This window comes from Phascolarctos cinereus, unplaced genomic scaffold (assembly GCF_003287225.1).
Source record: "Phascolarctos cinereus isolate Bilbo 61053 unplaced genomic scaffold, phaCin_HiC Scaffold_3;HRSCAF=262, whole genome shotgun sequence".
NCBI lineage: Eukaryota > Metazoa > Chordata > Mammalia > Diprotodontia > Phascolarctidae > Phascolarctos > Phascolarctos cinereus.
The window spans coordinates 228,414,741-228,432,099 of record NW_027555736.1 but is presented as its reverse complement, the minus strand read 5'-3'; the positions used below and the strand labels follow the sequence as shown (position 1 = coordinate 228,432,099).

Below are 17,359 nucleotides of genomic sequence, written 5' to 3'. Positions count from 1 at the left end.
CTCTTGTAGTAACTTTTTGATTAGTCTCTGTTTCCAATATCTCCCTCTTTAATCCATTCTCCATATAGCTGCCAAAATAATGATCCTAAAGAGGAAGCCCGACCATGTCACTCATCTGCTCAGAAATCTCCACCTGCGGGAACCTTCTTCCCTCATTTTCCTTTTCAGCTTCTTTTCAGGTTGTCTTTTTCTGTTAGATTGTGAGCTCCTTGAGGGCTAGGACTATTTTTTGTTTTCGTATCCCTAGTGCTTGGTACAGTGCCTGGCATGTAGTAGGAGCTTAATAAATGTTTATCGACTGTTGACTGTTGCATCTCATTTCAGTTCAATTCAGCAAACATTTACTTAGGGATTACTGTGTGTCACACATACTGTGCTAAGTGCTGTGGATATAAAGAATAATACTAAATAGTCATTATCCTCAAGAAGCTTATACTCTACTGGGGAGCAGAGGGGCTAGCGAAGGGGCTTAGGGACTTGTACACAGATAAGTAAATATAACATATGCCAAATACAAGTGATTTCTAGAGGGGGAGAGCACTAGCAACAAAGGGGACAAAAGGTGTCCCCTGAGCTGAATTTGAAGGAAGTTTAGAGGGCAGACTTCTCATGGAAATAACATTGATAATGGGAAGGATTTCACCAAGAAAAGAGTTGGCACTCTAGATACAGACAAGAGTGTGAGCCAGCATATAACAGCAGAAGTTATTGGATGTCATGGATGCCAGGTAGCTCAGTTGGTCAGTACATAATGCCGGCAGAGAATAAAAGTTTAGTATCAGGTAAAGATAAAATGGTCCCAGACTATGACGGACCTTTAATGTCAAATGAAGGAATCTGAATTTTTTTAGTAGGCAAGAGGGAGCCATTAAATGGTATTGGTTTGTTTTTCATGATGTTTGTTCCTTTAATAGAATGTTGCAGTGCTAATCCCCAACCCAACCCCTTGAATTGATTTACTCTCCAAAGTCTTTAGGCATTCATCCATCCATCCAACAGATTTTTTAAAAATTTGTGCAAGGTACTTCACATGTTTCTGATTCAAGTAACTTTGGCACATAAAGTAAGCAAATCATTTGGTGGACTGATAGAGTTACAAAATGAAAATGAAAAATTTCAAAGTAAATCCTTGGTTTTAAATCTTCTAAAAATGAAACTATATAGTTAGCTTGCTTTTTTGTGTGTGCAAAGAATATGTATTAATAAGATTATATCAAATGACTGGAGGGCATTTATGAAATTAGTTCTTCCTTACTAGTGTTTTAAATCATGATTTAAATTAAATCCATCTTATACTAGAAGATGGATATATAAAGAACCTTAAGGATTTGGAAATTTTAATTCTCAGCAAGAATTCAGCTTTAGATTAAAAACATATACCTCAAGTTTACAAACAAGGCCACTTCTGTTAAAATAAACAAACTAAGTTTATTCCATGGGCTTAGAAGCCAAGTTATGCAGTGGTTCTGGGGGATGTTTGTGGCATAGAGAAAAGCATCTTAAATTTCTGTGCAAGTCATATACAAAGTATCATTGCAATGGAAAAATGGTGGAGAAAATAATCTTTTTCACAACTCTACACACTTGATATATCCTAGGCCTCTGTGTTCATTGGATTTGGTGATTTTGTGTGTTAAGATTTGTATTTTTTTTTTGGAGGTCAGTATTTCCATGTGTTCTACTTGGTGTCAGATCTAAGATTCTTAGGATATAAAGTTCCATTAAAAAATAATAATAATCTCAGCCCCTCCTTGTTCTACATTTCCTCCCCCTGTGCACTCATTTTGTATAATATGGTAATGATATCACCGTAGCAGTAATTACGGGTCATCTTCATTTCTTTCATCTCTGCCGGTTCTGATGGCTTCATTCCTTTGACGGAGAAGATTTGGCTCTGGGTGCTATGATTATTTTGTTAAGCATTATTCGAATAGACAGGAGTGAGAGAAATTAATCAATCCAAATGCAATTAGCATCATGTTTAACCCAGTGATGGACGTCTCAAGGTGAAACAGCCAGGGGAGTTTCAGACATTATTATTCAATCCAGTGGCTCTTATCTAAATTATAATCAAGAGAGGTTTTTATTGGCTTCACAGAGAAGAGATGTAACTCTTTCCCAGCTCTAGGGGTCAAGAGATTGGGCCTTCATCTTTCTAGGACTATGTCTATTGCCAGCTCTTTAAAATAGGAGACACCAGATAAGCATCTTCTCTTAATATCCAAGTCACCTAAAATTGTCCATATTATGTTATTCTTGATATTATTCTTGTTTTGCTTTGGCTTGAAGTGGTCCTTAAAAAATTAGTCTGAAGCCATTTTAGGGACTGATATCTAACCTGTGGCAAAGTGGCATCACTGGTATCTGTTTTATATACTTTTGTTTGTAAAGCCATTATCACTACACTTTTGTATAAACCCCACAAAATGGATTATCATAGTGGGATATTATCCCACTTTATAGATGAGGAAATTGAAGCCCTGAGTATTTGATTAGTTCAAGGTCATATAATGAATATGTCTCTGAGATTTACTACCATATAAGGGCATGGGTAGTTCCTGACAGATCTGTGGGTATTTAATAAATATTCTAGTCCTGAGAATGATAGGAATACATTTCTTGGATCACTGATTCACATTGCTCCTCATTCAGTTTGTTTCTATCCTTGAAAAAGGGAAATGGATACATCCATGAAGTAGGCTCTGAGACAAAGTGAGAAATAAATAAAATTGTGAACTCAACCCTTATTCCTTGAACACAAGTCTTTAATATGTTTGGAGGGAGTGAGATGGTGGTTGTGAGTTTGAAAACTAGTCTCTTTTGCACTTAAGAGGGCATAACAAGGAGAGCTGATAGAAAAACACAGGCTTTCATCTGAATGTAAAAAAATTTTTTTGGATACCTGCCTTCTGTATTTAAAGTATCATGGTTGACATTTCACATTCCTACTTGGTGGTTTAAGAATAAATCTATTGGTTGAGTATCTTTGTCTTATTCTCTCTCTTGTAGAAAGCCAGTTAGAAGATTTTTCAGTACTGGTGCTGCACAAATTTGTTTAACTGCACAGATGAACATATTATTTGTCACGCTATTGCTACATTCCCTGGGAGTGAGCCATAGGTTAAATTTAAAGAAAATGTTTGAATGTAGATTTAATTTCCTGATTCAGTAAGAAAATAGCCTTCTCTTATCTACCCTTTAGAAGAAAATTAATTTAACATTTAAGTTCCTGCTATGTGTAAGACACTGTGCCAGGTGCTAGGAATACAAAGATGAGACAATCTCCTATGAGGAGGGAGTGTATTTTATCACCACTTCCCTTGAACTAAGATTGGTTATTACATCTATTCTAATTTCTGAAATTTTTCATTTTCATTGTTATAGTTGGATATATAGAATATATATTCTCCTACTTTTTCTTTATTCTCTATCAATTTATACAAATCTCTCCATGTTTCTCTTAGTTCCTCATCCTTGTCATTGCTGTGTTGCAATATTTTTTATTCATATGCTACAATTTGTTTAACTATTGATCACTTTATTTTCACTGATTTGCTAATCAGAAAAGTAGTGGTTTCACTACACCGCTGGAACATAGTAGTAATTTCTTTCACATAATTCCAGATTGTCTTCTGTACCATTTTCCAGCTCTGCCACCAGTATGCAGCTAATTTCTTATTGCTCCTCCAATGTTAACTGTTTCTGACTTTTTGTATCTTTTTTTTTAAGGCAGTTGGGGTTAAGTGATTTGCCCAGGGTCACATAGCTAGTAAGTGTCAAGTGTTTGGTCTGAGGTCACATTTGAACTCAGGTCCTTCTGACTTGGGGGCCAGTGTTCTACCCACAGTGCCACCTAGCTGCCCCGACTTTTTGTGTCTTTGACAATTTGATTGTCAAACTTCAGAGAAGTTTCATTTTATGTTTTTCTTATTTTTAGTGATTTGGAGCTTTTTTCATGAAAGTGGTTGTTGATAGTTTGAATTTCTTCTTTTGAAATCTGTTCATATAATTGACCATTTATTTATTAAGGAGTGGCCCTGAATTTTATATATTTATGTCAACTCTCTGTATCTTAGATATCAAACTTTCTGAGAAGCAGCATCACATAAGATCCTGGACTTGGAGTTAGGAAGACTTGTGTTCAAATTGTGCTTTTATCACTTGACAATTTTCGGATCAAGGGCAAGTCTCTTAACTTCTTTGAGCCTTAAGCAACTCTCTATACCTCGTCTTTAAATTATAATCTGATCTGTGTGGGTGCTTTATTATGAAATATAGATCCTTGATGTAACCTTGATGGATCAGACTTTTATCAGTGAGGGTTAATGCAAAGATATTTTCCCCACTCTACATTTTTTCTTTTCTAGTTGCATTGATCTTGTTCCTGTACAAGTTTTAAAATTTCATATATTTTACCTTCAAACCCTTTATGAAAATAATCTACATGCATATCAAGGATGTTCTCAACGTATGAGAAAGAAGCAGGCCGACTTTTGTAAATTGTATCCTACAACAGGTCACCTTTTTAGAGTCATACAGTTAGGTGAAAGGTTTAGAAAATTAAAAAATCCCCTTACTGGTTGCTGATTCAGATTCAGGAAACATCTGTTAAACACCTACTGCCTATGAGGCACTGTGCTAGCAGGTGAAAATACAAAGACAAAATGGGGAAGAAACCAAACCTCTGTCTTCTAGAAACTTACATTCTACTGGGGGAACAGCAGTATACACAAAGACAGATAACTGTGAAGTGTGATTACATGTGACAAAGTGACACCTCCCACAAATGCATCTCCCACATTTAAATGGATCTGTGATCTCCTGTCGGTACCATCTTTCCAACAATGCAGGTGGTGACCCATCTATGCCCTTTTGTTCTCTGCAGCTTTTGTCAGCCTCTTCCTATAAGTCAATCACAAGAAGTCTTTCTAATGTACGGGGCTGGTCCTCTTGTTGCCTTAGCATTGCATGGATATAACAGATGCCAGAAGATTATCCTGTGGTCTAACCACATGATTGCCCTACCTTCTTTTCCCACCATACATTTTTAATGATGTCGTAGTTTATGCCACTTGTTTTGCACAGTTCTCGTTGGTAATGTGTTGCAGCCCACTCATGCCCTCTCTGCGCCTCCATTATTCTCTGTCATGACTAGAAACTTTATTTTTTAGAGACTGTTATTCTGTAGCAGCCATGCAGCATCAGCATTATTGTTTCTAAAAGATGGGCTTTTAGTTCAGGGAGGAGCTTGGGGTGATTAAAAGCACTGTGTGTTTCCCAAAGGCAGTCCAGCCTGCCCTCTTCCTTTTTATTTCTGAGCCTGTGTAATGCACAATGCACACTTATAGCTGACTTACCATTACATATACTAACTAATGTGATGGAAACACTAATTAGACTTACACTTCTCAATGCATGCAATCAAACTTCATCAATCAGTATGTGCAAACAATGCAAATACCAGCCTTCTCTAAGAACAAATCACTAACCTGAGTCTTATTGGTCCTGGTAAGCATCTTTCATACTGGTAACCATGACTAGGTTTCCCCTTTGCCCAGCTGGAGGCCATGTGTTTGTTGTTGTTTTTTTCCCCAGAGTGCTTATCTGGCAAGTCTCTGTAAATCAGCAGTGCCCCCACTTGAATACTGTCTACTTGAGCTTCTAGTGCAGGGAATGCAGGAACTTGTCCCCGTCATGACCCAGGAATAGTCTAATGGGCTAGCTCTTCTGGTGGATTTCTTATAGTTCTGGCTATCAGTGTGCCTAATTTAGTTTCCACATAATTTGATTAGTAGTTTATAAACTACTCACATAAGTGTTTATGATATTTTTCACTTGGTGGTCTATCCTATTAGAGGGTCCATATACTTGCTTATTAGTTTCAGTTATCTAAAAGTGCAATGTGTTATTCAGTATGTCAGACTACACAAGTGCATATATTCTTATTGAAAAACAACTTGCTTGGGGCAGCTAGGTGGCGCAGTGGATAGAGCACTGGCCCTGGATTCAGGAGGACCTGAGTTCAAATGCAGCCTCAGACACGTAACACTTACTAGCTGTGTGACCCTGGGCAAGTCACTGAACCCCATTGCCTAGCCAAAAAACAAAAAGAAAAGAAAACAACTTGGTCACAAAATGGAGGCTTAAAACAGAATGGTGTTAATTTTGCGAAGTTGACAAACATTCCTGCTCTCTTATTGAGGTAATAGAACATTCTCGCTGTAGCCCAGCACATGGTCCGTGCACATCGTCTGTCCGAGGTATTTATGTTCATGGACCAGGTCCATGGGTCGTACAACTTATCTTGACAATAGGCATTCTTCGTTGACTTGGTTTTTTCCAGTGTGGACAGGTAGACTGAATTCTTTTAGTGCTCGTGGATCTCATTTAGGAAGCTTTGCAGTGTTCACGGGCTTGATGCAATCATCACATTGCCTTTGAATTGTATTTGGTTCAGTGATCTGTGTATATGTTAAAATCATAGAATGTTTCTTGAACTGAATGAATGAAATAATAAATAACATTTATATAGCCCTTTAAGGTTTGCAGATTGCATTACTCATATTATCTCATTTGATCTTCACAGTAACCCTGTTGAGATATTTCCTGTCATTGTCTCTGTTTTACAGATGAGGAAACTGAGGCTAAGATAGGTTAAGTGGTTTTCCAGAGTCATGGATGCAGCCATTGTGCTAAGTGCTAGGAATACAAATACCAAAGCCAGTGAATCTCAGACTTCAGGGAGCTTATATAGACAACACATACAGGGGAGTGGTGGCCATGGAAGTTGCAGGGATAGTGAATTGAGTCATAGGACAATTAATTGGGATGCTTTTTCTGGGAATGGTGGTTTTGATTTGGTTCCTTTTGCCGAAGCTAGAAATGGAAAAGTGAGTTGGGAAGGAGGGAAGGTTATCCATACAAATGGCTGGAGAATCGCATGGTAGGTCTGGGCTGGGCCAGATCTGGTGAAACTGCAGGGCCCCAGGAGGAGGCTAGAGTGCTGGATCGTGGTGATGGGCAACAGTGCAGGTAGATGTCCAGAGAGCAGGCCCCTGGGTTTGGGTTTAGATGATGATCAGCTCCTACCAGTAAGGATTAAGGAGCGCCAAGACAGGGGGTCAAGGTCGAAGTGCAGCACCATGGCATGAAGATATCCAGCAAAGGTAAATGATACTGTTGATATCAAGCAAGTATACAGTTGGAAAACATAGGTTTGCCAAAGGTATTTGCCAGTATCCGTTATAGAGACCAAACTGAAATGAGATTCCTTCTAAAGTTCCAGCAAAAATCTTACCTTCTACAGGAAACCTTTCCTGATCCCTCTTAATTCTAGGGCCTTCCTTTCTGTGGATTATTTCCGGCTTAGCCTGTCCAGAGCTTCTTTGTATGGTGTCTCCTCCATTAGATTGTGAACTTCTTGACAGAAGAGAGCATTTTTTTGCCTTCTTTGTATCGCCAGTGCTTAGCAGTTCTGGTACATAGGAGGCACTTAATCAGTGTTTACTGGTTGACTATAGATAGTGAAGTTCTCCATATGCTTCTGTTAGTAGATGCTATGCTGATTACATGCAGCCCCGTAACATTGCAGAGCCTTCTCACTCCTCTGTTGTGAGGGTTTACTGGGCCCTTTCCAAGGCTGCTCATCCACCTTTGGTGTCCACTTTCACCTAGCTCTCACCTATGGCTCCCAGAAGCTGTAGTTTGCACAGCAGCCACACCCTAGTAAACCGTTTCATCAGACAGCTAAACCAGGTGGAGAGTAAGTTAGGGGGGTGTCTACCCCAAGTATGCGAAAATGGGCAGATGAGAACAGTTTGTTCCAACTGCCACGAAGGTGGCCGCAGCAGGTGCTGTGAAGTGCTTAGAGCTTGGTTAGGCATCAGAGACAGCAAGGTTATCTACAGCATCGCGGGCCATCACCAGTCATCCCGACTTTTGTCTTGCTGCCGGACTTTGGTGACTCAGGAAGAGAGTGGGAGGTTGATGGCTTTGCACAATTCTGCATCATTTAAATCCAATTCACATGCAAGATAGGACACCACCCGTGATGTCATTGGTCCTCTTCAAAAAACAGGACAAACAACAGATGATACATAAACACAAGAATTCTAAGTTTTCATGTGGAAAAACCAAAATGGATGAAGAATGCCTGTTGCCCAGATTATGATATACAGTTAAAAGAGCTGAACCTTCTGTATATCTCTATCTTGGATAGGCAATATCACTGTCTAAAAGGCATTAACATTTTAAAGAATGTACTTCCACTGTTGTTATTTACTCGTTGAAGAAGTCCTTATAAGCAACTATTTTTCTTTTTTTTCTTTTCTTTTTTTTTTTGGCAGTTGGGGTTAAGTGACTTGCCCAGGGCCACACAGCTAGTAAGTGTCAAGTGTTTGGTCTGAGGCCGGATTTGAACTCAGGTCCTCCTGACTTCAGGGCCGGTGCTTTATCCCCCAAGCCACCTAGCTGCCCCCTATAAGCAACTATTTCTAAGTAAGTCTTCTTTATTGCTACCAGCTGGAAGCAGGGACAGTCTGTGATGATAAAGGAGGAACAACCCCCCCCCCCATATTCAGAGCATTTCTCCTAATTCTTTTATATCTATTCATTGCCTAGTTTATAATTGACACTTAGTGGCTGCCTTCCTTTCCTAATATGGATGAGTCTTCAAGGATGCAAATGGTTTTTAAAAGAGTAGCCAGATGCCATAAAATTGACAAATGCCATTACTACTCCAAAGAAGCCTTCTCTGTGACTGGTCACTAAGGCATCATTTCAGGACACAGATTTGAATTGAATAGGACTTCTAAATCTCCTTTCTGACTTCCAGCCATAAATTGCTGTCCAGTATAGCTCAGCAGAGGACAACTTCCAGCTGCTGGCCTATGACATGGTATTTGATCTTCTGTTACAAATAGTGTTTCACAAATACAAGTCATTCACATTGCTGTTTGCTTTATTTTTTTCCTGACTGTCCATATGTCTTGTAGTGCATTTAGACATGTTTTTCTTAGAGATGTGAGAGAACCATTAGTAGTGATCCTTTTTATCCTCATTGCATTTTTCTTGTTATTTTGTAACACTGGAAGGAGTATCAGGACCAGTAGTTTTCATTTGGGATTGAAAACCAAATGTCATGTCTCTATTTGATTAAAAAGTTACTTAACCTTTAAATCGTTCCCTACATAAAGATCCAGTGGAATTATGCTAGGCAGCTGCCTAGAAGTTAAAATCTGGAAAATCTTTGTAATGAAACCCATATGTCATGGGGAAAGGATGCAAAGCCCTGGCAGAGTGGGCTGATCTTACAAGAGATTCTGTACCCAATCTTGTTAACCAGGGCAACTGCTGGTAATCCCTCATTCCCTCACTTGTAAGAAATCAATCTATACCACTGAATCTTTTTCAACCAGCCACCACAAAATTTACTGCAGAAAGCAGTTTGGGGACAGTCATCATGGAAAAGGACCCAAAGGCAAGGCTAAATGCAGGGTTGCAGGATTGGAAGTTCTAAAGAAGAGGCTATATTAAACCTTGTTCCTCCCTCTCAGGAAGAAAAGATAGAATCCTCCCTTCAGCCCTGACCTTTTTAGGTAGATACCTATGAAATTGGGTTTAGAGATCATGGCCCCATCATTCTACTGGCATAAGAATCCCAATTATTTACAATGATTCCTAGTCTTTGTGTGTATGGAAGTCCTGGGGCAACTGATAAGGAAGTAATAAGATTAATCTAAATTTAAAGTTTCTTTGTAATTTACCCATTCAGCATCTTAAAATAGTATATAGCCAGAAGCGTCTTTCCCATACTAACTGGAATCATTTATTAATCCAGTGGAGACTATATCTTTTGTTTATTTATCATTTTGCAAACGTGTGCACTGCAGCTACAAAGTTCTATAACTCATGATTTGACATGGAAGGGTCATGTTTCTGTTCTTCACAGCACAGATTGTGGCATCTGCAGATAGACACATCCTTTGGCTACAGGCATTACAGTGTGCTGGTAGCGTTTCCTTCTGATTCTTATTTCTCTGAACAAAAAGCCTAGAATCATAAATGTCTGATTGAAAAGGTCAATAAATGGTACTTGGCTTGAGACAAGTCTAGTTCAGGAGCATTGTGGTATTTTGTCTTGCTTTTCCCCCTACCTATAGCACAAAAGGAAAACTGGGGATGGAGAAGAACTGGAGGGAAAAAAAACAACAGCCAAGCTTAGGAGGAAATAACCTTGGCCAGTCATAGAGAGCCAGGAATACATTTTAGCTGTAATATTGAAAACCTGAAAGAAGGATAGGAGCTAAACAAGAATAGGAGAAACATTTTGTAAAATTTCTGTACCATTTCCATTTCTACATGGAAAAGAAATTTGGGGTCCTTGTTGGAAGATTTTTAGTGATATACATTTAAAAATAAAAGCGTGTGTGTGTGTGTAGAAGAAGAAGAATACAGAATAGCAGAAGGCTGTCTCCTGCTCCTAATGGGATTTTGTAGCAGCATGTGTGTTTGTTTCAGAAGTCAGAAATGAACAGATGTTGGTATAAATTACCTCTGTGTCTGATGTCTTGCAAATTAAAAGCGCGGTTGGCATCACTAAACAATTTCCCCAGGTTGGGGGGTGGCATTTAGCGGGTGGTGATTATTGTAGCAGGTCGGTAAGAATCTTTAAACTGCAGCAGAGCACGATGGCGTGGATAAAGAAATGAGGAATAAAAGGAGAGGTCTGCGAATTAATCAGAAATGTTAACATCTCTGATGACAAGTGAACAGGAGGGCACGTGCTCTGGAGCAACCCCCAACCCACAGTAATTTCTCTCTCTGCACAGAAGGGGCTGGTGCTTACAGTCTGATTTATAGGGCACAGCCCTCTTTTGGGGAGCGGAGGTGTCATGTATTCGTATATCTCCTATATGGGACTGGCAGGAGAGAAAACTTTCTCCTCTCCCAAGTAGATGATGATGTCTTTTGAATTGCTTCTACTTTTACAGTGGTGTCTGCCACTTCTGCAATTGGATTAGGTTGAAGGGGGAGGAATGATTGAAGGGGGAAGTATCTGTTAAATTCAAGAAGTACAAGCCACTGGAAGAGACTGGAAAGTTCATTTTTTTTTTCCCTTTTAAACTCTTTTGATCTCTCAATTAGATTAAATGTTTGCTTATTGTGGCATCTTAAAATATTGACAACCTTTCGTTTTGGAAAGACATTGGAAAGTAGGCAAAAATCCAAGGGACATTGAAGCAAAAAGTGCAGCGGGGTGAGTATATAATTAGTGAGACCAGTGGCAGTGCTCCAGGCCAAATGCTTTTGGTTGCAGGGATCCTAGCCAACTCTGAATTTCTGCGTTGCCCCGTGGCAACTTTCAAGAACAGTGGAACCAGCTGGGCTCTAGAATCATTCATTCTGTATGTTTCTGAGAGTCCTCAGGCAACAGGTACCTTAAGGCAGGCAGCCCAATAGACTGGGCCAGATTTTTTCATTCCACAAATCGGATTAGACTATCTGCAAAAAAGGCTGAGACAGATTTATATGATGATGCCAAGCTAGAGGAAGGAGCTTCTTTGGAACTTTTGGAAGCTGATCATGTCATATCATTGTTGCTTCAAGTCTAGATTGAAAGCCTCTTCTGCTTCCCATCTATCCCCATCAAAGTATGTCAAAAAGCGAGGCATCTGAGGCTGGAAGATCGTCTGAAGCTGTTTGACCTCTCTGAGCCTTAGATTTCCCTGTCTGTCCAATGAAGGAAATTAGGCCAGCTCATCTCTAAAGTCCCTTCCAGTTCTAAGGTTGTGATCCTATGATCTCAGTGCAAACTTGTCAGCTGCTGTGGAGGATGGAGCCTCAGGGGTCACCTTTTCTTTTTTCACTTTAGTCATGGGGACTTTGCTAAAGCAAATGAACATGATGAATTACACTTTCGTCCCTTATAAAGTCTATGATCAGAGAAAGTAGAAGAAAGCCATGGTTAATTTGAGAGATCCAGCATTTCTGTTCAGAAACTACTGAAATAGGAACACTTATTGTTACTATGATCTTCTTTGGGCCTGTTTTCTCATCTATAGGTGAGAAATGGAGTTAATAATATTTGCATTACCTACCTTACAGGGTTGTGAAGAAAGTGCTTTGTAAACATTAAGCTCCTTTAAATCAGTGGTGGTTGTTACATTGTTAAACTGAAAGTTAGGTGGTTCTAAGTAACGATTGTCTTGGGAGCATCCACCTTCCTAGGCCACAAAAAGGAACTAACCCCATCCCACTGAAAGACCTCTCTGTGAGCCTTCTGCTACCTGAAACTTGATGGGATTTCCATCTCAAGGAAAAGAGTATCATCCTAAGTTCTAAGAACTGGGTTGATATTAGATATGGGCTGAGCATTGCGAGGATTGCACTCTGGTAGGGCCTTTCCCTCCTGTCTCCTGGTTGCTACGGGGTTTTGTGGTTTTGTTCTCTTGCCTGTAGTAGCATTTGAATCTCTTCTTAGCTGTGTGACCAGCCATTGACCATGGACAAGTTACTTCATTTCTGAACCTCAGTTTCCTCATCTGTAAGATGGAAATAATAATGATTCTATTACTTCACAGAGTTGTGAGGATCAAATGTGATAGTTTGTGTGAAGTATTTTGCAAACCCTGCATGAATGCCAGCTAGCTTTAAATTTAGGAGTAGAAGTGAAAATGCATTCTTTCAATATCTGTTTTGTATCTAGAGACTCAGTAAGGTGGCTAATACTGACAAGTGCCTTATTCTTTCAGCTAATTCTCGTTCCTTCCCATTCCCCTAGACAGAGCCAAACCACCATTAGGAGCACTGAGCCAAGCAAAACAGTCTCATTACCTCATAGGATCTTTAACTTATCAGGGACTTCAAACTGGCTTAACCCTCTTATTTTACAGATGAGGCAACCGGGGGCCCTGGGTGATGACTTGCCACAATCACATGTAGTAAGCATGGGTGGGATTTGAACCCAGCTCCTCTGATGCAAGAGACAGTGCTATTCCTGTTCTGGCTTCTAAGACTATCATTTCATACTTTTCATCAGTCCCGAAAATGGCTGAGAGAATAAAATGACAGTTAAACCACATGGGGGCTCTTTCATGCTATTTTGGACAAAACGAACACAGCAGAGGGCTTCTAAGTAAGGTCTTGTAATTGAGAAATCTTACACTTTCATTTCAAAGCCTCATGTGTGAGAAAGTAGCTGTATAAACCCTGTTGTGACTACAGCACCAGAGATTGATGGTGCCGAAAGTCAGAGAGACACATAAACCCTGCCTGGCTATATTAAATATCTAGGAACTGACAATGCCAAGAGAGAGAAGACCAAAGCTCTATAAACTCTACTTTATTATATCATCCATAGATGAACTGCACTGAGGGAATATAAACTGTGTTATGTTACAGCATCCAGGGACTACCACTCCTGAGAGACGAGGGCAAATGAGCTCTAATTTCAGTGTGAGATTATAAACAGCCAGAGGCCAAAAGCCTGGAGAAGCCCTCTGATTTCGGTTGTATCATAAGCAAATCCCTTGAGCTAGAGAGAACACATTAGATTATGCCATTCACAAATTGATAATACTGAATAAGGAAGACCATTTTTCTCCTGCAATTGAGAATTCCATTGTGATCTTTTAAAAGTAGAATGGGGGTGATAGCCTGTGGGAATTTTTTCTGACCTTCTAAAACCCTTAGTAGTTGTCCTACCACATAGGCTATAAACTGGATCCATGCAAACAATTTTAGAATAACTTTGCCCAGTTTTGGATGGCTCTTGGTTTTGTTTTTTTTAACTGTTATCACAGATATGCTCGGTATCAGAACTGAGGCCAGTTTTAATCAGTTTGTCTTCTCTAATCCCATTACCAAGTGTAATGTTTACAATTGATCCTTCTTTTTTTTTTTTTATGATTTCAGCTAGAGAGATGACTCGGGGAAAATTTCTCAACATTCTGGAGAAACCCAAGAAATAAGCCACAGCTTGTGAATAAGATAATTAAGTGGACCACGAATGTTCTTCCTTTCTTCCAGTATAGACCTGACAGCTTCCCCCACTGCTTCCTCAGGCCTGGGGTACGTCATCGAGAACACACTTCTCTACTGTTTGTGTGGCTCTGCTTCTTGTTGGGAGAAAAGGATCTGCTCTCCATAAGGATCATCACTTACTGTTGCTCCATAAGCGCTGAGACTTTGGCATTCTAAGCCTAGATCACCAGAAATTCTTGTTTTATCTTAAGAGTGAAGTCTCACCTCTCTATTTATAGAAATGATTTAGAATCTATGTGGGACCTAACCCTGCCTCCTTATGATCCCTTCATTGGTGTGATTTAGTGATATATCTGGTCTAAATCATACTATTTGAATTTGCTACATGTTAGGTGGGCTCATTAGTCATATTGAACTCTTAGGCAGGTTGTCTATGATGAGAAAAGATGACTGACTGGGGATTTGGAATTGGCCCATATAGGATATTATATCTATCCTACAGTAGCCTAGTATGGTCTAGGTCCTAAGCATCCACATCCTGGGAAATAGGAGCTTCCTGACACATCATCTGATTGTAAAATTCCTTACCTCTCGTTATAGTTTCATTTCCCATCATGGCACTTACTCATTCTTTCAACTGTTTTTTGGTAAGAGGTAAAGAGATAGAAGGGGGTGATGGATTGGTCCTTCTCGAGTTAGTTTCTAATGTGAAAGCTCCATGGTGGGAGCTTATATCATAAGCTATCGTCTTATATCATAAGACATCAGAGTTCCTTGATAGTCTCCCAGTATCAAACTGCTAAGAGGCAGCGAGAAAGATTCTTCCTAGTTTATGATTAGCCACAGCAGGCAGTTCTTCCCCAGCCTAGTTCAGTGAGTAGCCCAAATGGGGGAGAAGGGGGTGCTGTGAAAAGAGAATTTGGAAGAGTCAGAAGGTCAGAGAATAGAAACTCTGTTTAGCTTAAAGAAATGTAGCTGTTGAGGGGCAGTAGTCTTATCCTTGTGTCCACATTACTTCATCTGCGTTAAGATGTTTTGGCTAACAGAGGATTTCCTGGCGCAGATGCAACTATTCCAGAGCTCTGTAACCACATGTGAAGAGAGGATAGGTTAAAACCCCATATAGGAATTGAAATATCAAATTTTCTCCCCCCAAAAATATGGCTGCATTTGGCAGTCTCCATGTTCCAGTGTTTTAAGAAGTAGATTAGAGTGTTCCTAAACTCCAGTGGAACATTGGTTGGTGGTAGCCGGCTGTCTTCCTTTGACCTTGGAAAGACTTGGTGGTGTTGGTTGGTCCTTCGGTCTCAATTGTCTGAAGTGGTGAGCAAAACTTTCTTAGCTCGTCCCAGGCGCCACCAGTTAAAAACTTCTTGATCAACCCTTTTCTGATGCTTGTGCCCTATCTCCCGTAGGAGAAGTACTATTGGGTTTTCTCTCCAATAAGATTAAATTACTTAAAATAATTCTACCTAGTGAGACGAGAAAGAAAATTAAAGAAGAATGAGGGATGCCGAGAATGTTCTGTTTGGTTGCTAGATTTGGTTTAGAAACTAAAATTGTTGAGGTTTCCTTTTTAAGTTAAATATGTTGCTGACATTCCTTTATCTCACTAAATGCGGTTAAGCTCTGTACATTTTATATATATATACATATATAGTATATGTAATCTAGCTCATATATATATGTTTGTATGTTTATGTGTGTGTGTGTGGCCCCCACATAATTGCCTAATGTTTTAGTCTTCTTTTGCTGTGTATTTTGGAGAATTGATAACTTAGGCACATTTAGTGCTTTGGGAAGTTAAAAAACATGAACTATATTGGAACCTATGCCTAGAACTCATGTCTGTAATCTGAAACTATGTCATTGGTTCCCTGGGCCACTTTTGTTCTTTTTATCTTAGTTTCTTGTTCACAGCACTTAATTGTCCTCAACAGTGCAGCAAAATAGTGCTTTAAAATTGCAATATTTATTGGTTTTGTCACCCTTAGAAGCGTTAATGATGTATTTTTATATTGATAATATAAGTCTATGTACAGTGTATGTATGTACTTTACATATGGGCAGATCATAATTTGTATATGGTGGTTGCTGTCATAACAAATGTATCTCATTTTATAGCAGGGCATGGAGTTTTTCTGAAAAGTTTCAAGTTACATATTTAAACCCTAGCTGTCATTGGAAAGCTCTGCATTTAATATTAAAGAACCCAGTTATTGTATTGGGATATATTAAGTATCTAGAAATGGCTTTAAGCTCCTTGGAGAATTTAGCTGTTCTTTAAATACAAGGTACTACTATAATATAGTGGAATTTTAAATAGACTCTATTTTAAAGCAAATAATCCAGGGATGGGTATCCTCATTCATTAGCATACTGCTAAACAATGGTCAATAGCAAATTGAAATTGAACCCTGCTTGTTCACCCTGGATTAGTGCAGATTTGCACAGGGGGCCCCTGTAGTATTTTTCTAGACTTCTTTCAAAATTAGTACCTAGGTCTGGCCCTAGGCAAAATTGTGAAGTAGATGATCTGTCTGTGGCAGGCATAAGCCCTTCCCTTTCAGCACCTTTCGCCTTCCCCAAGTGCTATCCTACTGTTCCCTGGCCACCCAGAATGCCCTGTCTGATTACTGTGTCCCACCTAGGCCTGCCCTCCTCAGGCATCCACATTACAGTTGTCATTTGTGGACTCATTGTGGCCCCTAGGAAACTGTAAACCTCCTTGAGGTCAGGGGTCATATTGTTTTTTCATCTTTGTATTCTGGTGCCTAGCACAGTGCACGAAGCATAAGACGTGTTTAATAAATGTTTATTGAGCTGAAAGATACTCCGTGACCTTGATCTTTTCTTCTCCCTTCCATTCTTTTCTTCTTTCTGGCCCCCAACTAGAATTTACCTCTGTCCTGTATCCCATCTCAGCCAGCTGTGTTACTGGAAGACAACTCTGTGAACCAAACCCAGCCAAGGTTACTGACATCTGCGGGTGTGGGGCCCCTGTTTGGGGCGCCTGTACTCTAACAGTTCCTGCATGTGTAAATCCTTAATTCAAAGAGATGAATCTCTGCTGGGGTGTTTCAGGAGCAGTGACAGGCCAATCAGAAAACTATTTGGGGGCCTTAGAGACTTTAAATCATGAGAAGGATACTTGGAGCCAAGATGGATTCCTGAATGGAGGCAGACCGTCCAGCTCTCCTACATCTACTCCAGCAAAAACGTGGAATTCATACCAAACTGAATAGCGATCACAGAATCCAATGAGAAGCTATAGTAAGTGAGTCCTTCCCCTCTAAAACTGCACAAAAAGGCATCCAGCAGCCCAGGGGCCACTAGAAACGGGGGCTGCCAGCAACACCCTGGCCAGTGCACCCAA

General features: G+C 39.8%; 1 protein-coding gene across 1 annotated transcript in view; it reads left to right on the top strand.

Annotated features, from left to right (window-relative positions):
* The window catches only part of LIN52 (lin-52 DREAM MuvB core complex component), a 114,254-nt gene extending 97,438 nt beyond the window's left edge, over positions 1-16,816 (top strand). The window contains exon 6 of the mRNA XM_020986304.2: positions 13,915-16,816. Coding sequence (XP_020841963.1) covers positions 13,915-13,970 — 56 coding nt within the window. The 3' untranslated portion in view covers positions 13,971-16,816. The remainder of the gene's footprint in view (positions 1-13,914) is intronic.
* Positions 16,817-17,359: the final 543 nt, after the last annotated feature.